At 41.5% G+C, this 16047-nt stretch overlaps 1 protein-coding gene across 5 annotated transcripts in view; it reads left to right on the top strand.

Annotated features, from left to right (window-relative positions):
- slit2 (slit homolog 2 (Drosophila)) overlaps positions 1–16047 on the top strand; it is a 408776-nt gene that overhangs the window by 345324 nt on the left and 47405 nt on the right. For 4 of the 5 annotated variants that reach the window (XM_080189584.1, XM_080189579.1, XM_080189571.1 and 1 more), the window contains 4 exons: positions 858–1021; positions 2183–2307; positions 7317–7414; positions 14861–15000. In XM_080189584.1, coding sequence (XP_080045710.1) covers positions 858–1021; positions 2183–2307; positions 7317–7414; positions 14861–15000 — 527 coding nt within the window. Of the gene's footprint in view, positions 1–857; positions 1022–1335; positions 1369–2182; positions 2308–7316; positions 7415–14860; positions 15001–16047 lie in introns of all 5 variants that reach the window. The other variant, XM_080189565.1, reaches the window with a different exon arrangement.

Here is a 16047-nt window from a genome sequence, read left to right as displayed (position 1 = left end):
TTCCACGGAGGTGGTAGAAGCCAATACACTGAAACCCTTTTTGTGGCATTTGGATGTAGCAGTGGGGGAGCTGGGAGACATTGGTTTCAATGGAAGGATGAGTTACATGGGACAAGTAGCTTTATTTGTACTTATTTTTCTGATTGTTTAATGGGCTGAATGTTTCGATCAGCAGTGAAGCTATGGCACTTGTCACTGACTTCAAAGAAAGCTGACCACAAGGATTTACCATCCCGCCCATCATGGGAATCAGAACGGGTGAGGAGTGGACCACGGAAAGGTCCGTTGACCTGGGGCAGAATTTTACAGTTTAGAGACGAGCGAGGCTGTAAAATCCCACCCATAGTGATCTCCATGGTACAGGCTCTTCCTTTCAAGTCAAAGGGGTTTCCAGATATCCAGCAACTGTGATGTTATGAGGAGTTAATCACACTGCATGTTCTCACAGACGGCTAACCAGCAAGTTAACAACCAGTGAACAATGTGGAATTTATCATAATGGGGAAATCTGACAGTCAACAAATATAAAATGGGGCTGTTTAGCAGTAATTATGAGCTTACTACTCCATTAAAAACCCAGTTGCACCATATTCAACTAGGTCAACCTTTTCAGAGGTTTTTACAGAAAGACTTAGAGCATAAAGAACAAGTTCTTGTAATTTCAATGATACTTAATTGATTACCTCCTGGAGGACATCAACAGCTCACCTTGGGAAAAGAATCAAATTACATATTTAATTGCGCGGGTGCAGAATTCAGATGCTGCCGTCAGTTCTGGCATCACAATAATTGTAAACGTTGGAACAATGTTCTTGTGGGTAGAAAAGCAATTGAGCAATTTTGTTTTATCTTTCCAGAGCTCTTGGTGCAAACCCCCTGTATTGCGACTGTAACATGCAGTGGTTATCTGACTGGGTGAAGTCGGGCTATAAAGAGCCAGGCATAGCTCGCTGTGCTGGACCTGGTGAAATGACAGATAAGCTACTGCTCACCACTCCTTCTAAGAAATTTGAATGTCAAGGTAATGCCAATAATATTAGTTTTACTATGGGGTTGAGTAGACATCAGAAAATGTCTCTGTGTATTGGAGTGGAGATTAAGTCAGAATTCGCAAATGTAGATTATCTATCAGATTGACTCCTGTGTTCTGATTGACAAGTAACTATTTGGTTGTGGTTGACTGGTTATACTTATAATGCGGAGCCTTGGTTTTAACTTTCTGATTAAACTTTTATGTAATTTTTAATTGGCCTTTGACTTTCCTTGGTTGCATACAATTTAACACTTCTTAAATTTTTCACTTGTGACCTTTGACATCCTATGCCCTGCCTATAGAGATTCCAGGGCCTTGCAGTTTTCTGGTACCAGGTAAGAGAACTGAGCCGCCCCTGGTAATATTGGATGGTGTTGAACTCAGACCTTCTGCCTTTCCTTAAATGTGATCCCAAGAAAGCACGTAATCCCTCAAAACAGACTTGTTTCCTTAATAACCAATATCCATTTGGTGTGAATATACAATTTCTGCATTGTCAGTCCAACTTCTGACCTTAAATATATAATGCATGAGTTTGAGCCTAAATTGAAAGATGAGTGTGAAATAAATGTTCGTCTTCTTTGAATGTTGAATTGTCATTATTGTATTTTTAAATAGTACTGTTGATAAATTGTATATTTTACATTTAGTATATTATTCTCTCCTTACTATAAAAATCTTAATGTGGTGTGTGATGATGTACCTTTGTCAATGCTACGTTAAATGCATCTTTGGAGTTGAAACAGAAATGTTTTCTGCAGCAAACTTGCATGCCAAATAAGAAGGGTTTTGTTAAAATACCATTAAAATAAGATTAATTTTTGTTTACTTCATTTAGAACTGGAATCCTGATCATTGTGTACCATTGCTGATTACTGAAATCTGTTGATTTCCAAAGTGCAGTCAGTTATTTGCAGTTTATTTCTGCCCAGTATTAGTTATCAAACATTCAAGGATTTCAGATCATTTGAAATTATAACTGTTAGCATTTTTGTCATATTGCAATATTCTTTTTCCAAAAGTGCTGTAAAACAGACAAATGATGAGGAACAGATTGTCTCTTGAGATTTTTGTAAATGTAAAGTCCTCGCGTTTTGTTGTCACCCCCCCAGGTATTGCTTGACTTACGTGGGTATTTTACTTTTCAAGGTCCCATTGACATCAACATTCTAGCCAAGTGTAACCCTTGTCTTTCTAACCCGTGTAAAAATGATGGCACCTGCAACAATGACCCAGTGGATTTCTATAGATGCACCTGTCCTTATGGATTCAAGGTATGCTCAGAACATGCTCAGAATAATAAGAATTCAGTTCTGATATATCACAAGTAGGTCATCATGTCCATGTGTGTTAGGAAGAGTTACTGTCACTGGAGGGAAATTCTCTGGCCTCCCCGCGGTGGGAGGCTGTGCACTGGTGATGGGATCTTCTGGTCCCACCACTGTCAATGGGATTTCCTATGGATTGCATGCCATGGCAAGATGGTGCGCAGTCAGCTGGCAAAAATATCTGGAGGATTCTGGCCATTGTGTTCCATGTGTGATTTAACTTGCAAACACTTAAACTACACAAACGATAGATTCAGGCTTTGTTGACTCATGATCTTGTGTGCTGCCTATGAACTAATGGATGATGAATGACTAATATTTGTGTTTCTGACTTGTCACTCATATGCATGCATGTCCTAGAACAAGCAGTGACTTCACATACATTTGTTATTTTAGTGAGAGAAAAAAAATGATGCCATCAAATCTGAGCATACCACAGACTTTTTGATCTGTTGTATCACTTCTCTAGCCTACTTAATCTCTTGTAGGTTTCAAGAAGAAGAAATTCATTAAATTTCTCCCTGAAGATTGCAGAGCAAAAGATCCAGATATTGGTTCAACATTATACATATTACATTATTCATTTCTGGTTCTACAGATGATGTTCCCTTGGTTGCAGGAGCTGAAACAATTAAATTCCACAGAGGATTTATTCTGTGATAACCTTCAATCCCATTCTTTGCCAGATATTTATCCAGCTGTTTCTGCTTTAAACCCGAGGAACATCTACAACGCAATAGGGACAAATAATTCCTCACGATCAAAAGTCTCATTGCAAGCTTGTTAATTTTGTACTTGTCATTTGTCCTGGGAATATGTGATTTAAATTAAAGGGAATATTTGAATTCATGTTAACCATAGCTTACGAATATTAAAGACACGGATCATGTCTCTTTGTTCCTCCAGTGGGAATTAATTTCAATGTTTGGGAACTCACAGACTGCAGGCCTACAACCTGCAATCTTTTCTGGGAAAGGTTGATCACAGAATCAGCCATGTGTTTTTACAATGAAGTGGGGGATATTATTGTGGGTGAATAAACTGTATTGTTGAATCAGGATGAGGAAATTACATTGGCAAAAAGACAAAGAAAGGCAACAATGCCACAGTTTCCAAGAAAATAATAGAATCATAGAATCCCTACAGTGCAGAAGGAGGCCATTTGGCCCATCGAGTCTGCACTGACAACAATCCCATCCAGGCCTACCCCCACTTAGTTGCCCTGCTAATCCCTCTAACCTATCATATCCTGGGACACTAAGGATTAATTTAGCATGTCCAAACAACCAAAATCACACATCTTTGGACTGTGAGAAGAAACCGGAGTATCTGGAGGAAAGCCACGCAAACATGGGGAGAATGTGCAAACTCCACACAGACAGTGACCCAAGTCAGGAATTGAACCCAGATCCCTAGAGCTGTGAGGTAGTAGTGCTAACCACTGTGCCCCAATGTTATAATCTTCAGAAAGTTAGAATTCTGGGAGCATTCTGCCAGTTTGACTTTCATGAGACACCACGGTAACATCCTGCAAAATGGCATCTTCAAATTGTTGGATCTTGCTCTCTGCTGCCAGTGGATTGGAAGGTAGGTGCTTAGAAATTCCAGCAGACAGCCTGCTCACCCCACCTACCCCCTTGCTCGCAGCCTGTCCAAGAAATTACAGAGGTGAGGAAGCTGTCAGCCATCTCTCCCATTTTTCGATCTGTTGAAACTTTTAAGTGGCCAATTAATGGTTACTTAAGGCCTCATCCCAAGAGTGCTGGTGTTTTACCTACAGCAACAGAGGCTGATGCTGTGTAGGATGCCCAGCAACTTTAACCCTATGGGCTGTTGATGGATAAGTGAGGGGGGGTAGGGGTGGTCACCTTTGGGGAGCAGGGGCCCTGTGTGCATCCGCAGTATTCCATAAGACCATTGGGTGTAGGAACAGAAGTAGGCCGTTCAGCCCATCAAGTCTGCTCCACCATTCAATGAGATCATGGCTGATCTGAAATAATCTTCAACTCCACTTTCCTGCCTTATCCCCCAACCCCTGATTCCTTTACTGTCTGTATTAGCCTTGAACATACTTAATGACCCAACCTCTACAGCTCTATATGGTAAAGAATTCACAGATTCACTACCCTCACAACATATACCTGGCTGGTCTCTCACACACACACACGCACCCACACACACACACACACACATGCACGCACACACACACGCATATACAGACACCCAAACACCATTCTCTTCCCACACACCCTTTAACCTCTCTGATCTCTCAGAGACAGCTTCTCCACCTTCCTAACCTTCCTACTCAAACCCTGACCTCGGTCATGTCTGGGTTCCTCAGCATGGTGCAACTGCCCGTAACTTCATCAGAGTCTGCAGAGCTGCCTGCCATCAGATTGGCTGGCAGCTTCCTGTGCTAGGACTCCGACCCGTGAAAGATGTGGAAATCTCACCTTCAAAGAATTTATGCTGTTTCCAGTGTTAAATGGCTGTGGGGTGGCTGTCAGGATTGTAGGTGATCTCCCCACCAAGTTCCAGGTGGGTGGGAATCACAGTGTCCCACTAAATCCAGCCCTAGACCTTCACCATTTCTGCAAGCTTCCCCTTTGCTTTGCAAAGGGTCGAATTCCATCCACCCCTTTCAAGTCGATTGTTGGTTGGAAACTGAAACAAGCCATGGATCCTTGAAAGCTGAAGTTCCCACCCTGGGCTTTGGAAAGGCAGCTGGTGTAGTAGCCATGAACAATATGTTGAGTGAGGCCTATGCTTGCTCCACTAGTGGAGCCCAAGCCAAGCATGAAGGATGACTAGACACCTGAAGGAATGAAAACTTAAAACTGCTGCAGAGGGCTACAAGACCACGACAAAGGTTTAGTTAGAGGCTTGGCAATTCCCATTGACATGGGCAGCCATTGGGCTTTCTAGCATTGAAGGGCAAGGAGGTTCCAGAGATAGACCCAAAATGGTAATTGCACCCATTTGACCCACAATCTTGCACTGATCCTGTAAGTTCCAGTAGGAATACTCCAGCTCTCTGCTGTACGTGATCCTTTCTTGAACCTAAAATTTCACCCAAGGAATTTCGTGCCCATGTATCTGCGGTGTAGTGTATACACCAGGACGTAATTTTCAATCATATCATGGCTGACAGGGAAATAAACTGGCTAGTGTTGGTGCTGTATAGCAGCTTGTTGCTGGAGAAAAGCATGAGTGTGTATTGTCAAGTAGACAGCTCTGGACATCAGTTAATTACTGTTCAATGTTGTCACAGAGATGCTATCATCCCCTGATATCTCATTTGTTCTGCCAGGTCAAGTAAGCCTGCTGGATTGACCTGACAATTCTTGGCAGCGAACAGCTGTCTATTCTCTGGATTGAATATGAAATAATATACTGTTAGAGCTGCAGTTGACAGTGATTTTAAAACGTAAGAATGATGGTAATTTTAAGATGGAAGTGTGACAATTAAGAGATGGGAATGGGAAATGTGCAGTGAGACCCGGGTGTCCTCTTACACCAGTCACTGAAGGTAAGCATGCAGGGTGCAGCAAACGGAAAGAAGGCAGATGATACGTTGACCTTCATAGCGAGAGGATTTGAGTAGCGTGTCTGGGTATAGTGATACAGGGTCTTGGCGAGGCTACACCTAGAATGTTGTGTGTAGTTTTTTTTCCTTATCTGAGGAAGGATGCTCTTGCTATAGAGGGAGCATGGCGAAGCTATAACTGACTAATTCCTGGAATGGTGGGACTGATGTATGAGGAGAGATTGAGTCAGTTAGGATAATGCTCGCTGGAGTTCAGAATAACGATGGGAATGATCACATAGAAATCTATAAAATTGTAACATTAGTAGACAGAATAGATGCAGGAAGGATGGTCCTGATGATAGGAGGGGGGTGGGGTCCAGAACCAGCATTCATAGTCTTAGGATAGGGGTAAACATTTTAGGACTAAGATGAGGAGAAATTTCTTCATCCAGAGAACGGTAAGCCTGTGGCATTCACTACCACAGAAAACAGTTGAGGCTAAAAGAGTATGTATTTAGGAAGAAGTTACATATAGCACTAGGAACAAAGGGGATCAAAGGATATGGGGGGAAATCGGGATCAGGCTATTGAGTTGGATGTGTTATGGTTCAGGTCAGAAATGCCACAGTGTTTTATGAAGCCCACCTGGATCATAGGTTTTGCACCCTGAATTTGACTCAGATAAGCATGATATGTTTCACTTCAGGTATGATTCAAATGACCCACTAAGGAGCTTTTATCAAACAAAGTTTATTTAAGAATATATTTAACATGTATAATAAGAATATTAGCAATAACATCAATTACAAACAAAACAAAACAACCACAATAATGTATAACCCTTAGCAAATATAACTAAGATGTTCCAATCAAACAAAAACTGCTTTTAGACAAAATCCTTCTATAGGTTTAGCACAGCAAAGACCAATGTTCACATGATACTGGAATTGAGTCCTTTGATTGAATGCTGCAGTTTTCTTGAAACACTCAGAACAGTTCGGAGTTAAAACAAACCCAGGTCCCTGGCGCTGTGAGGCAGCAGGACTAACTGCTGTGCCACCATAGAGTTAATCATCATGGCACAAGCTATCATCTTACGAGATGACCAGCGCAGTTTTAATTTTTTTTGCAATCAAAACATATTTTGAAGATATCAATGCAGCAGATAGAACTGTGTGTTCACTTGGAAATCTGGTGGCACAACTGAAATAGATTGCAGCTCCCTGTCTGTCATACCCAATCCTTTAATGACTGTTTATGTTGAACTGTTGTTCCTGATCTGTCATATCTACTAATGTAATGACTATTTAAGTTAGAACCTTGGCTCCATTCCTGTAGTAACTATTGGACTGTTGTTCTTCAGTTTTATAGACCCGGTCTTACAAAGACAGTATAATTAACCGCTCTGTATTCTGTGACTCCACAGGGGCAAGATTGTGATGTTCCCATTCATGCCTGTGTTAATAGCCCATGCAAGAATAGTGGAACCTGTCACCTTAAAGAAGGGGAAAAGGATGGTTTCTGGTTTGTATATTTTGATTTTTTTTTAAATTTATTCAAATGCTGATGAACACGTTATAAAAATCCATCATTTAGCGATCAACAATTAACAAACTCAAACTTACCTCAACTGAGGAATCTGGTGACTCTCTGAAGGAAAGGTAAACCTTAAACATGAATAAAATATTTGTGTAGAGCTATAAAAGGGGTAGAATGTTTTTACATCTTCACAAACTTTAGTTTAATAGTAACACCAAATGTATGTATATCCATATTTCTCTTGAAATTGTTGAAGAAGCAAACTAAAAAGAAATTCTACACAGGTAGAATTTAAGTACTGAGCAACTTAAAACCATAAAAGTCAGCCTCATTTTATTAATCCGCAAAAGAGATGTGAAACCAAACCGGGGACTGATGAGGTATTACTGCGGTGAAAGAGAATATTAAGGAGTTATTTTCAGACCACATCTCTAACTTGATAATCATATTCGTGACTTCATTGTTTTTCAATGTTTCCTAAAGCTTTGGTCCAATTAGAACAATAAAATTTCAGACTTTTCGGCAAATAAAATAAATTGGATCTCAGCAGGAATTCCCTTGTCTCCCACACCCTGGTGTAGCCACTAGCTTGATTGGAGAATTTGATGCTGAATCTCCATGTGCTGCAGTGCGACTGGAGAATCCCAGCTGCAAACAAGAATGGAGAATTTGGCGCTACAAAAAATCAAATTTAGAATCATTCTTGCATTTTTGGAAGCATTTAACTGTTTGACCATTACCAGGTGGTGTGTGTACCATTGATCAGTTGAAGATTCAGACTTTTGTTGTACCAGTAGCAATTCATTTTAATTGACAATAAAAAACAGGACCAAGAGGACTTTTTGGTTCTTAACTAATTAATAATTATAGAATAGATTGCATGCACATGGGTTTATTTTCCATGGAGTTATAGCTGGACGCTGTGTGGGCTGCAAAATGCTTCAGAACTTGCTTCACTGACTTTACTTTGCTCCTGCCAGCTTCACTGCTTCATGAGGGGCAATGGTTCACTCACCAGACCTCTGCCCATAGATAGGTGGGCATGTTAAAATGATAAGAAAATGTACAAAATTCAGGCCCATGGATGCACATTTAAAATTAAACTGCCAAGCAATTGTGTAGGTAGTAAACTTGAAAAAAAAATGGAACAGTTGTGTTCAAGTTGATAAGAAAGGAGCTGCCAGCAGCACTTCTCCATTATTTTTGGAAGCCGGGAAGCCTAGCAAAAATACTGAAATAACTCTGAGGCTGGGAAATACATCACTGTTATTAAGTGGAAGTCCACCTCACTAAAAGTGAATTCCAAGTTCCCCTAAAGTGGAATATCTGCGCAATGCACGTGGTGGTCACTGCTTAGCCTCTGTGCAGCCACAATTCAGTCAAATTGTGGGCAACACAGTGGCACAGTGGTTAGCACTGCTGCCTCACAGCGCCAGGGACCTGGGTTCAATTCCCGGCTTGGGTCACTGTCTGTGTGGAGTTTGTACGTTCCCTCCATGTCTGCATGGGTTTCCTCCGAATGCTCCAGTTTCCTGCCACAATCCAAAGATGTGCATTGGCATGCTAAATTCTCCTTCAGTAAAGCCAAACAGGCACCGGAGTGTGGTGAATAGGGGATTTTCACATTCATTGCAGTGTGAATGTAAGCCTACTTGTGACTAATAAATTAACTTTAATTTGAATATTCAATGGTTTAAATCATGTGTTTACCAGATGGCTCTGCATAGGGTGTGTGCTCACTGCTGAAGAGTGCAGTGACCTGCAATATTCTTTAACAAATGTGTTCTGCTACGGTTGGTTGCGAATTAATAGAATGTTATTGCAATGAAACAGAAAATGAGAAAGTCGTTCTCAAACTGCTGCACCAGAGCAGATAAACATCCTCTCAGCTTCACTGATAAATAAAAGTCGAAACTGAGTGCGGCTGCATGCTCATAAATTATGAAGCTGGGCTCTCTATTAGCGTAGTTTAATAATTTCACATGAGAATGCCAATTAATTCATCAAGTTGTTAAGTATACGTGCAGCTTCATACTTGCATGCATCATTAAGATAATAAAGATCTTTTTTATTTGTGTGGAAAGATTAACCAGCTACAGTTTTTGCAGCTATGTAGCTATTGATTTGTGCAGAGTTATTCCATTACCCATACTGAATGTGTCAAAATATGTCATGAGATGTTCTGCTAGAAAGAGTGAAAATTTACATGAAGATGTATTTTCAATTAAAGGCTTGTCCTACTGAGGAATAGGTTTGCCTTATCTTCTGTAATGCTAAATGATGCTTGCAGGGAAGATTTACAACAATCCTATTTATTTGATTCCACCAAAACAGTAAGGTAGGTTTTTCAGTGGGTTATGTTTGAATAGTGAGCACAACTGATCAGAAGAATAGGGAGAAATCTATTCAAACACAGATGGTATGATCACCTCATTTGCATGGGTTTATACCATCTCATAAACAGAAAATCTCAGCAGGTCTCACAGCATCTGGAGGGAGAGAATAGAGCCAATGCTTCGAGTCTAGATGACTCTTCGTCAGAGCTGAGATCAAAGAGAATCAGCAGAGATTTAGACAAATAGGGTGGGGGGGAGGGTCAAATGGGACAAAGGGAATGTAAATGAGGATACAGACGGAGAACAGGGTGGTGTGTTGAAGTGGCAAGCGACAAGGAGATCTGGTCCTGCTTGCAGATAGACTGAAATCCTCCTTTCTCACCTCCATTTTTCCACTTCTCCACTCCAATTGTTCTTCTTGCCCCCTCCCCCCAACTTCACAGCCACTGCCATATTCCTCAGGTAGTCCTTTAACAGTCTGTGTCCCTGTTCTGCCATTTATGCATTCTGATCGCTTAATGGACACTTCTTGCACCTTCTCAGCCTTTTGTATCCTCGTTTACATTCCCTTTGTCCCATCTCCCCCACACCACCACCAACGACCCTCATAGTACAAATCTTTGCTGATTCTCTTTGTTCTCAGCTCTGACTAAGAGTCACCTGGACTTGAAACATTGGCTCTATTCTCTCCCCACAGATGGTTATTTTTGGAACATATTTCCCAGTAAAGGTAAGAAGCTATTCTTTCAGTTGCTTTGGACTGGACTGGAATTTCCTCTAAAATTGGGCAGAATGGGGAGGAAAATGGGAGAGGGAATCATGTCTGAGTTCTCCCCCCACCCCAACTAAATGTACTCACTCACCTTCTCCCTCCCCCCCCCCTCCCCCACACCACCATGCCCAATTGCACATTACACAATCCTTGATCATCCTGCCACATGTAAATGATGGTGAGTAGATGTTGCCTTGTTTATCCTTTCACATCTGCCACCACTTACCCAAGAGCCATGGAGGTTGTGGTAGACCCTGTAGAGATAGGGGAGGACTTGCCAAATCCTCCGTAGGAGGGTGAGGATTTACGATCTGGTGTCAAGCACCTCTCTGTTGCATCTTGCGTTGAAATCAAGTTATGAGAAGTCTTTACTGAATTGAAAGTAGAAACATAGAACGTTATATCACAGTACAGGCCCTTCGGCCCTCAGTGTTGTGCTGAGCTATGTCCAATCCCAAGGTCAAGCTATCCCCTCCCTATAATTCTGGTGTGCTCCATGTGCCTATCCAATAACCCCTTGAAAGTTCCTAAAGTGTCTGACTCCACTATCACAGTAGGCCGTCTATTCCACACCCCAACCACTCTATGAGTAAAGAATCTACCTCGGACATCCCTCCTATATCTCCCACCATGAACCTTATAGTTATGCCCCCTAATAACAGCTACAACCACCTGAGGAAATAGTCTCTGCTCATCCACTCTATCAATCCCTTTCATCATCTTATAAACCTCTATTAAGTCACCTCTCATCCTCCTCTGCTCTAAAGATCCCTCAACCTTTCCTCATAAGACCTACCCTCCAAACCAGGCAGCGTTCTGGTAAATCCCCACTGCACTCTCTTCAATGCTTCCACATCCTTCTTATAGCAAAGTGACCAGAACTGAACGCAATATTCCAAATGTGATCTTACCGACGTTCAGTATAGTTGCAGCATAACCCCACGGCTCTTAAAGTCAAACCCCCTGTTAATAAATGCCAACACACTATAAGCCTTCTTCACGGCTCTATCCACTTGTGTGGCAACCTTCAGAGATCTGTGGATATGAACCCCAAGGTCTCTCTATTCTTCCACATTCCTTAGAACCCTGCCGTTGACCCTGTAATCTGCATTCAAGTTTATCCTACCAAAATGAATCACCTCACACTTATCAGGGTTAAACTCCATCTGCCACTTTTTGACCCAGCTCTGCATCCTATCAATGTCTTTTTGTAGCCTGCAAGAGCTCTCCACCTCATCCACTACTCCACCAATCTTGGTGTCGTCAGCAAATTTACTAACCTACCCTTCAGCCCCCTCTTCCAAGTCATTGATAAAAATCACAAATAGCAGAGGACCCAGCACTGATCCCTGTGGTACACCGCTGGTAACTGGCCTCCAGTCTGAAAATTTTCCCTCCACCACCACCCTCTGTCTTCTATGATACAGCCAGTTACTTATCCAATTGGCCAAATTTCCTTCTATCCCACACTTCCTTATCTTCTGCATGAGCCTACCATGGGGAACCTTATCAAACGCCTTACTAAAATCCATGTATATGACATCAACTGCTCTACCTTCGTCCACATACTTAGTCACCTCCTCAAAGAATTCAATCAAATTTGTGAGGCAGGACTTACCCCTCGTGAAACCGTGCTGACTATTCCGGATTAAACTGAATCTTTCCAAATAGTCATAAATCCTATCTCTCAGGACCCTTTCCATTAACTTACCGACCACCGAAGTAAGACTAAGCAGCTATAATTACCAGGGTCATTCCTATTTCCTTCCTTGAAGAGAGGAACAACTTTTGCCACTCTCCAGTCCTCTGGCACTATCCCCGTGGACAGTGAGGACCCAAAGATCAAAGCTAAAGGCTCCGCAATCTCATCCCTTGCCTTCCAAAGTATCCTAGGATGGCCAGGGGGCCAGGGGACTTATCCACGTCAGGTTTTTCAAAATTGCCAGTACATCTTCCCTCAGAACATCTACCTCCTCCATCCTATCAGCTTGTATCATGCACTCCTCCTCAAAAACATGGCCCCTCTCCTTAGTTAACACTGAAGAAAGATATTCATTCAACGCCTCATCTATCTCTTTTGACTCTAGTCACAAGTTCCCACTACTATCCTTGACTGGCCCTAACCTCACACTGGTCGTTCTTTTATTCCTCACATAAGAGCCTTGGGGTTTTCTTTTATCCGACCTGCCAAGAACTTTTCATGTCCCTTCCGAGCTCTCCTAAGCTCTTTCTTTAACTCATTCCTAGCTACCTTGTAACACTCAAGCGACCCAACTGAACCTTGTTTTTTCATCCTTACATACACTTCCTTTTTCCTCTTGACAAGACATTTAACCTCCTTTGTGAACCATAGTTCCCTCACTTGGCCATTTCCTCCCTGCCTGCCAGGGACATAGCTATCAAGGACACACACCATTTGTTCCTTGAAAAAGCCCCACTTTTCATTTGTGCCCATACCTGACAGTTTCTGTTCCCATCTTATGCTCCCTAATTATTGCCTAATCGCATCATAATTACCCCTGCCCCAATTATAAACCTTGCCCTGTCGTGTGACCCTATCCCTCTCCATTGCAATAATGAAGGACATTGTGGTCATTATCTCCAAAGTGCTCTCCCACAAACAAATCTAACACTTGGCCTGGTTCATTACCTAGTACCAAGTCCAATGTGGCCCCACCTCTTGTTGGCTTATCCACTTATTGTGTCAGGAAACCCTCCCGCACACACTGTACAAAAAGTGCCCCATCCAAACTATTCGACCTATAAAGGTTCCAATCAATATTTGGAAAATTAACGTCGCCCATGATAACTACCCTGTGACCTCCACACCTATCAATAATCTGCTTTGCCATTTCCTCCTCCGCATCTCTATTACTATTTGGGGGCCTATAGAAAACTCCTAACAACGTGACCAATCCTTTCCTATTTCTAACTTCAGCCCATATTACCTCAGTAGGCAGATCGCCCTCAAAATGCCTTTCAGCAGCCATTAAACTATACTTGATTAACAAAGCTACTCCTCCAGCTCTTTTATCGCCTTCCCTACTCTTACTGAAACATCTATACCCCGGAACTGCCAACAACCATTCTTGTCCCTGTTCTAACCATTTCTCCGTAATGGCCACAATATCATAGTCCCAAGTACCAATCCACGCTCCAAGTTCACCTACCTTATTCCTGATGCTCCTTGCATTGAAGTAGATACACTTCAATCCACCATCCTGTCTGCCTGTACACTCCTGCGATCTTGGTACCTTCCTCAGTACCTCGCGATACTCAACACTGGCTTTTGGACTACACCTCATTTTCCCAAATATAAATTATCTCTGGTGATGTTGAAGTGGTAGAGCTCCCTCTTTGGCGGTGAAACTGTCTCCAAGGTGAACTCAAACTTTCAGCTTGTCTTGGCCAGGTTCCTGCTGTAAAAGCAGTTGCCCTGAAAGTGGGTGACATAAACTCACGTCTGTGGGGAAGTGATTGACCTTTACTTGGTTCTTCTCCAAAGTTGCAAGGGGCATGGATACAAGTCGATTTCTCACCATTTTGTGGCAGTGCTTTGAAATGGCAGCATACTACATCACCACACATTTTGGAACAGCTTTATATATGTAATAAAACTGATTACATTATTGGAGATACTAGTTTGGACAGATTGCTGATCCTAGCAATGCAAGGGGATGCACTAATATACATTAGGTAAGGAAATAAGATCTCTGAGGCACTGTGGATAATCCACTGTATCTGTACCTTACTCCCTCAATCAGTAACTCCTCCTCACGTATGATATTAGCAGTGTTCATTCTTTAAAATATGATAACAAAAATATCAGTGGAAAGACTTTTAAGTATTATAACAGTTTACAAATTTTTGTCAAGGCCTCCACGTCAAATAAAATCTCCAAAGCTGATTAAATGGGACCATTATGGGAAAACCACATGGAGTGCCAAAGTTTAGGTGATGATTTTCTTGTGCAGGGAGACCTGAAACAAAAAGGGACTGAGGATAGAGGGGAGAACAAAATGGGAAATTGTGAGATCTTATAATCTCAGCCTCGTGGCAGACTGGTTGACTGTTGGTTAGACACTGTTTTAAAAGGTCATGGCAAGGATTGACACAATCTTGCAGTGAAGTCACTCACCTGTGTCTGCATTAACTGGATGACCACTAATCCTGAAGATTTATTTTTGTAGTAAAGTGTGTGAACAGAAATGACTAATATGCAGGAAGCCCGTCTGTTTAATTAAAATGGTTTTGAAGTGTCTTGCACTTACTCTCCATTTAGTACTTTCTCATATTTGAATGCCAATTATCCTTTTCTGTCAGGTGCTCATGTGCTGATGGTTTCGAAGGTGAGCTCTGCGCAGTAAACATTGATGACTGTGAGGACAACGATTGTGAGAATAATTCCACCTGCATTGATGGGATAAACAATTACACTTGCCTCTGTCCACCTGAATTTACAGGTAAGGGAAAAAGGAGGTGGTGGCAATCCCATTAATCCAAAACTAAGATAGATGCATATTAAAGGGTAAGATTAGCTGCTTCCTTCAATGAGAAAAGTGCAATGAAAAACTTGCCAAAGGTTACAGTGTCTCTTTTACTTTTCCAAAACAAATTATATTAAAATGAACCAGCACTTTCCCTTTTTCAGATGTGGACTGTTTTCCTTTGTTTAAATGTGAATTGCTTACTTTTTTACATCACTTCTCATGTTTTTGCAATCTGATTTTCTCCCCGTACGTATCCTTTCCTGAAGTCAGTGACTCATGCCAGGATATGGTTCCACAAACTGTGGCAACCCTTCAGTAACTCAACCGCTGAATATTCTTCATGTGAGGCCAGTTGTAGCAGCTCTGTCTATCACCACCCCAGCTGACGTTAGCTATTTTAACCTAGACCAGATATTTAACCTAGAACATTCCAAGACTGTTTACCACACTTAAAATGCAGAATGGAACATATGTGTATGTCAGAAAACTATGCATTAGTTCATAAACTAACATGTTACATCTAAAATTATTATTTGCAATGCTAACAAGTGACTGTAAAGCATTCCTTTTCGGATAATAGGTGAAGTGTTCTGCCACTGATACTGCAAACGGTAATTTCTAGATTTTAAATTCCTAAGTGCTGAAGTATTTGACAGATGATTAAACCTGAAGGTAGTAATTTTGCATTGTTTGGAAGTTTCTTTTGAATGTACTTTGAAACCTAATGTGAGCTGTGTTCTAGTTGCTTATTCCATTTGTATTCTGCCTGCTTTGTTGTTTGAATAGGAACTTATTAAAATTGGCCTCTGTCTAACAAACATTAGTTAGGGAAAGAAATGTCATAATTTAGTCCTTGGTTTACTGGCAGAAAGTAAGTTCTTTTTTTAAAAAAATATGACTTCATAGAGCCAGAGCCATCTGGAGAGTTGAGAGGCAGATGGCTGGATGGCTTCTACCATTGAAGATGCAGAGTTTGAAATAATTCAATAGAGTAAAGGATGATGCCAACAAACTACTTTG

Source organism: Carcharhinus amblyrhynchos, chromosome 1 (assembly GCF_965287045.1).
Source record: "Carcharhinus amblyrhynchos chromosome 1, sCarAmb.v2.hapA, whole genome shotgun sequence".
Lineage (NCBI taxonomy): Eukaryota > Metazoa > Chordata > Chondrichthyes > Carcharhiniformes > Carcharhinidae > Carcharhinus > Carcharhinus amblyrhynchos.
Note: the sequence above shows the minus strand (reverse complement) of the source record. Positions and strands in the feature narration are given on the sequence as shown.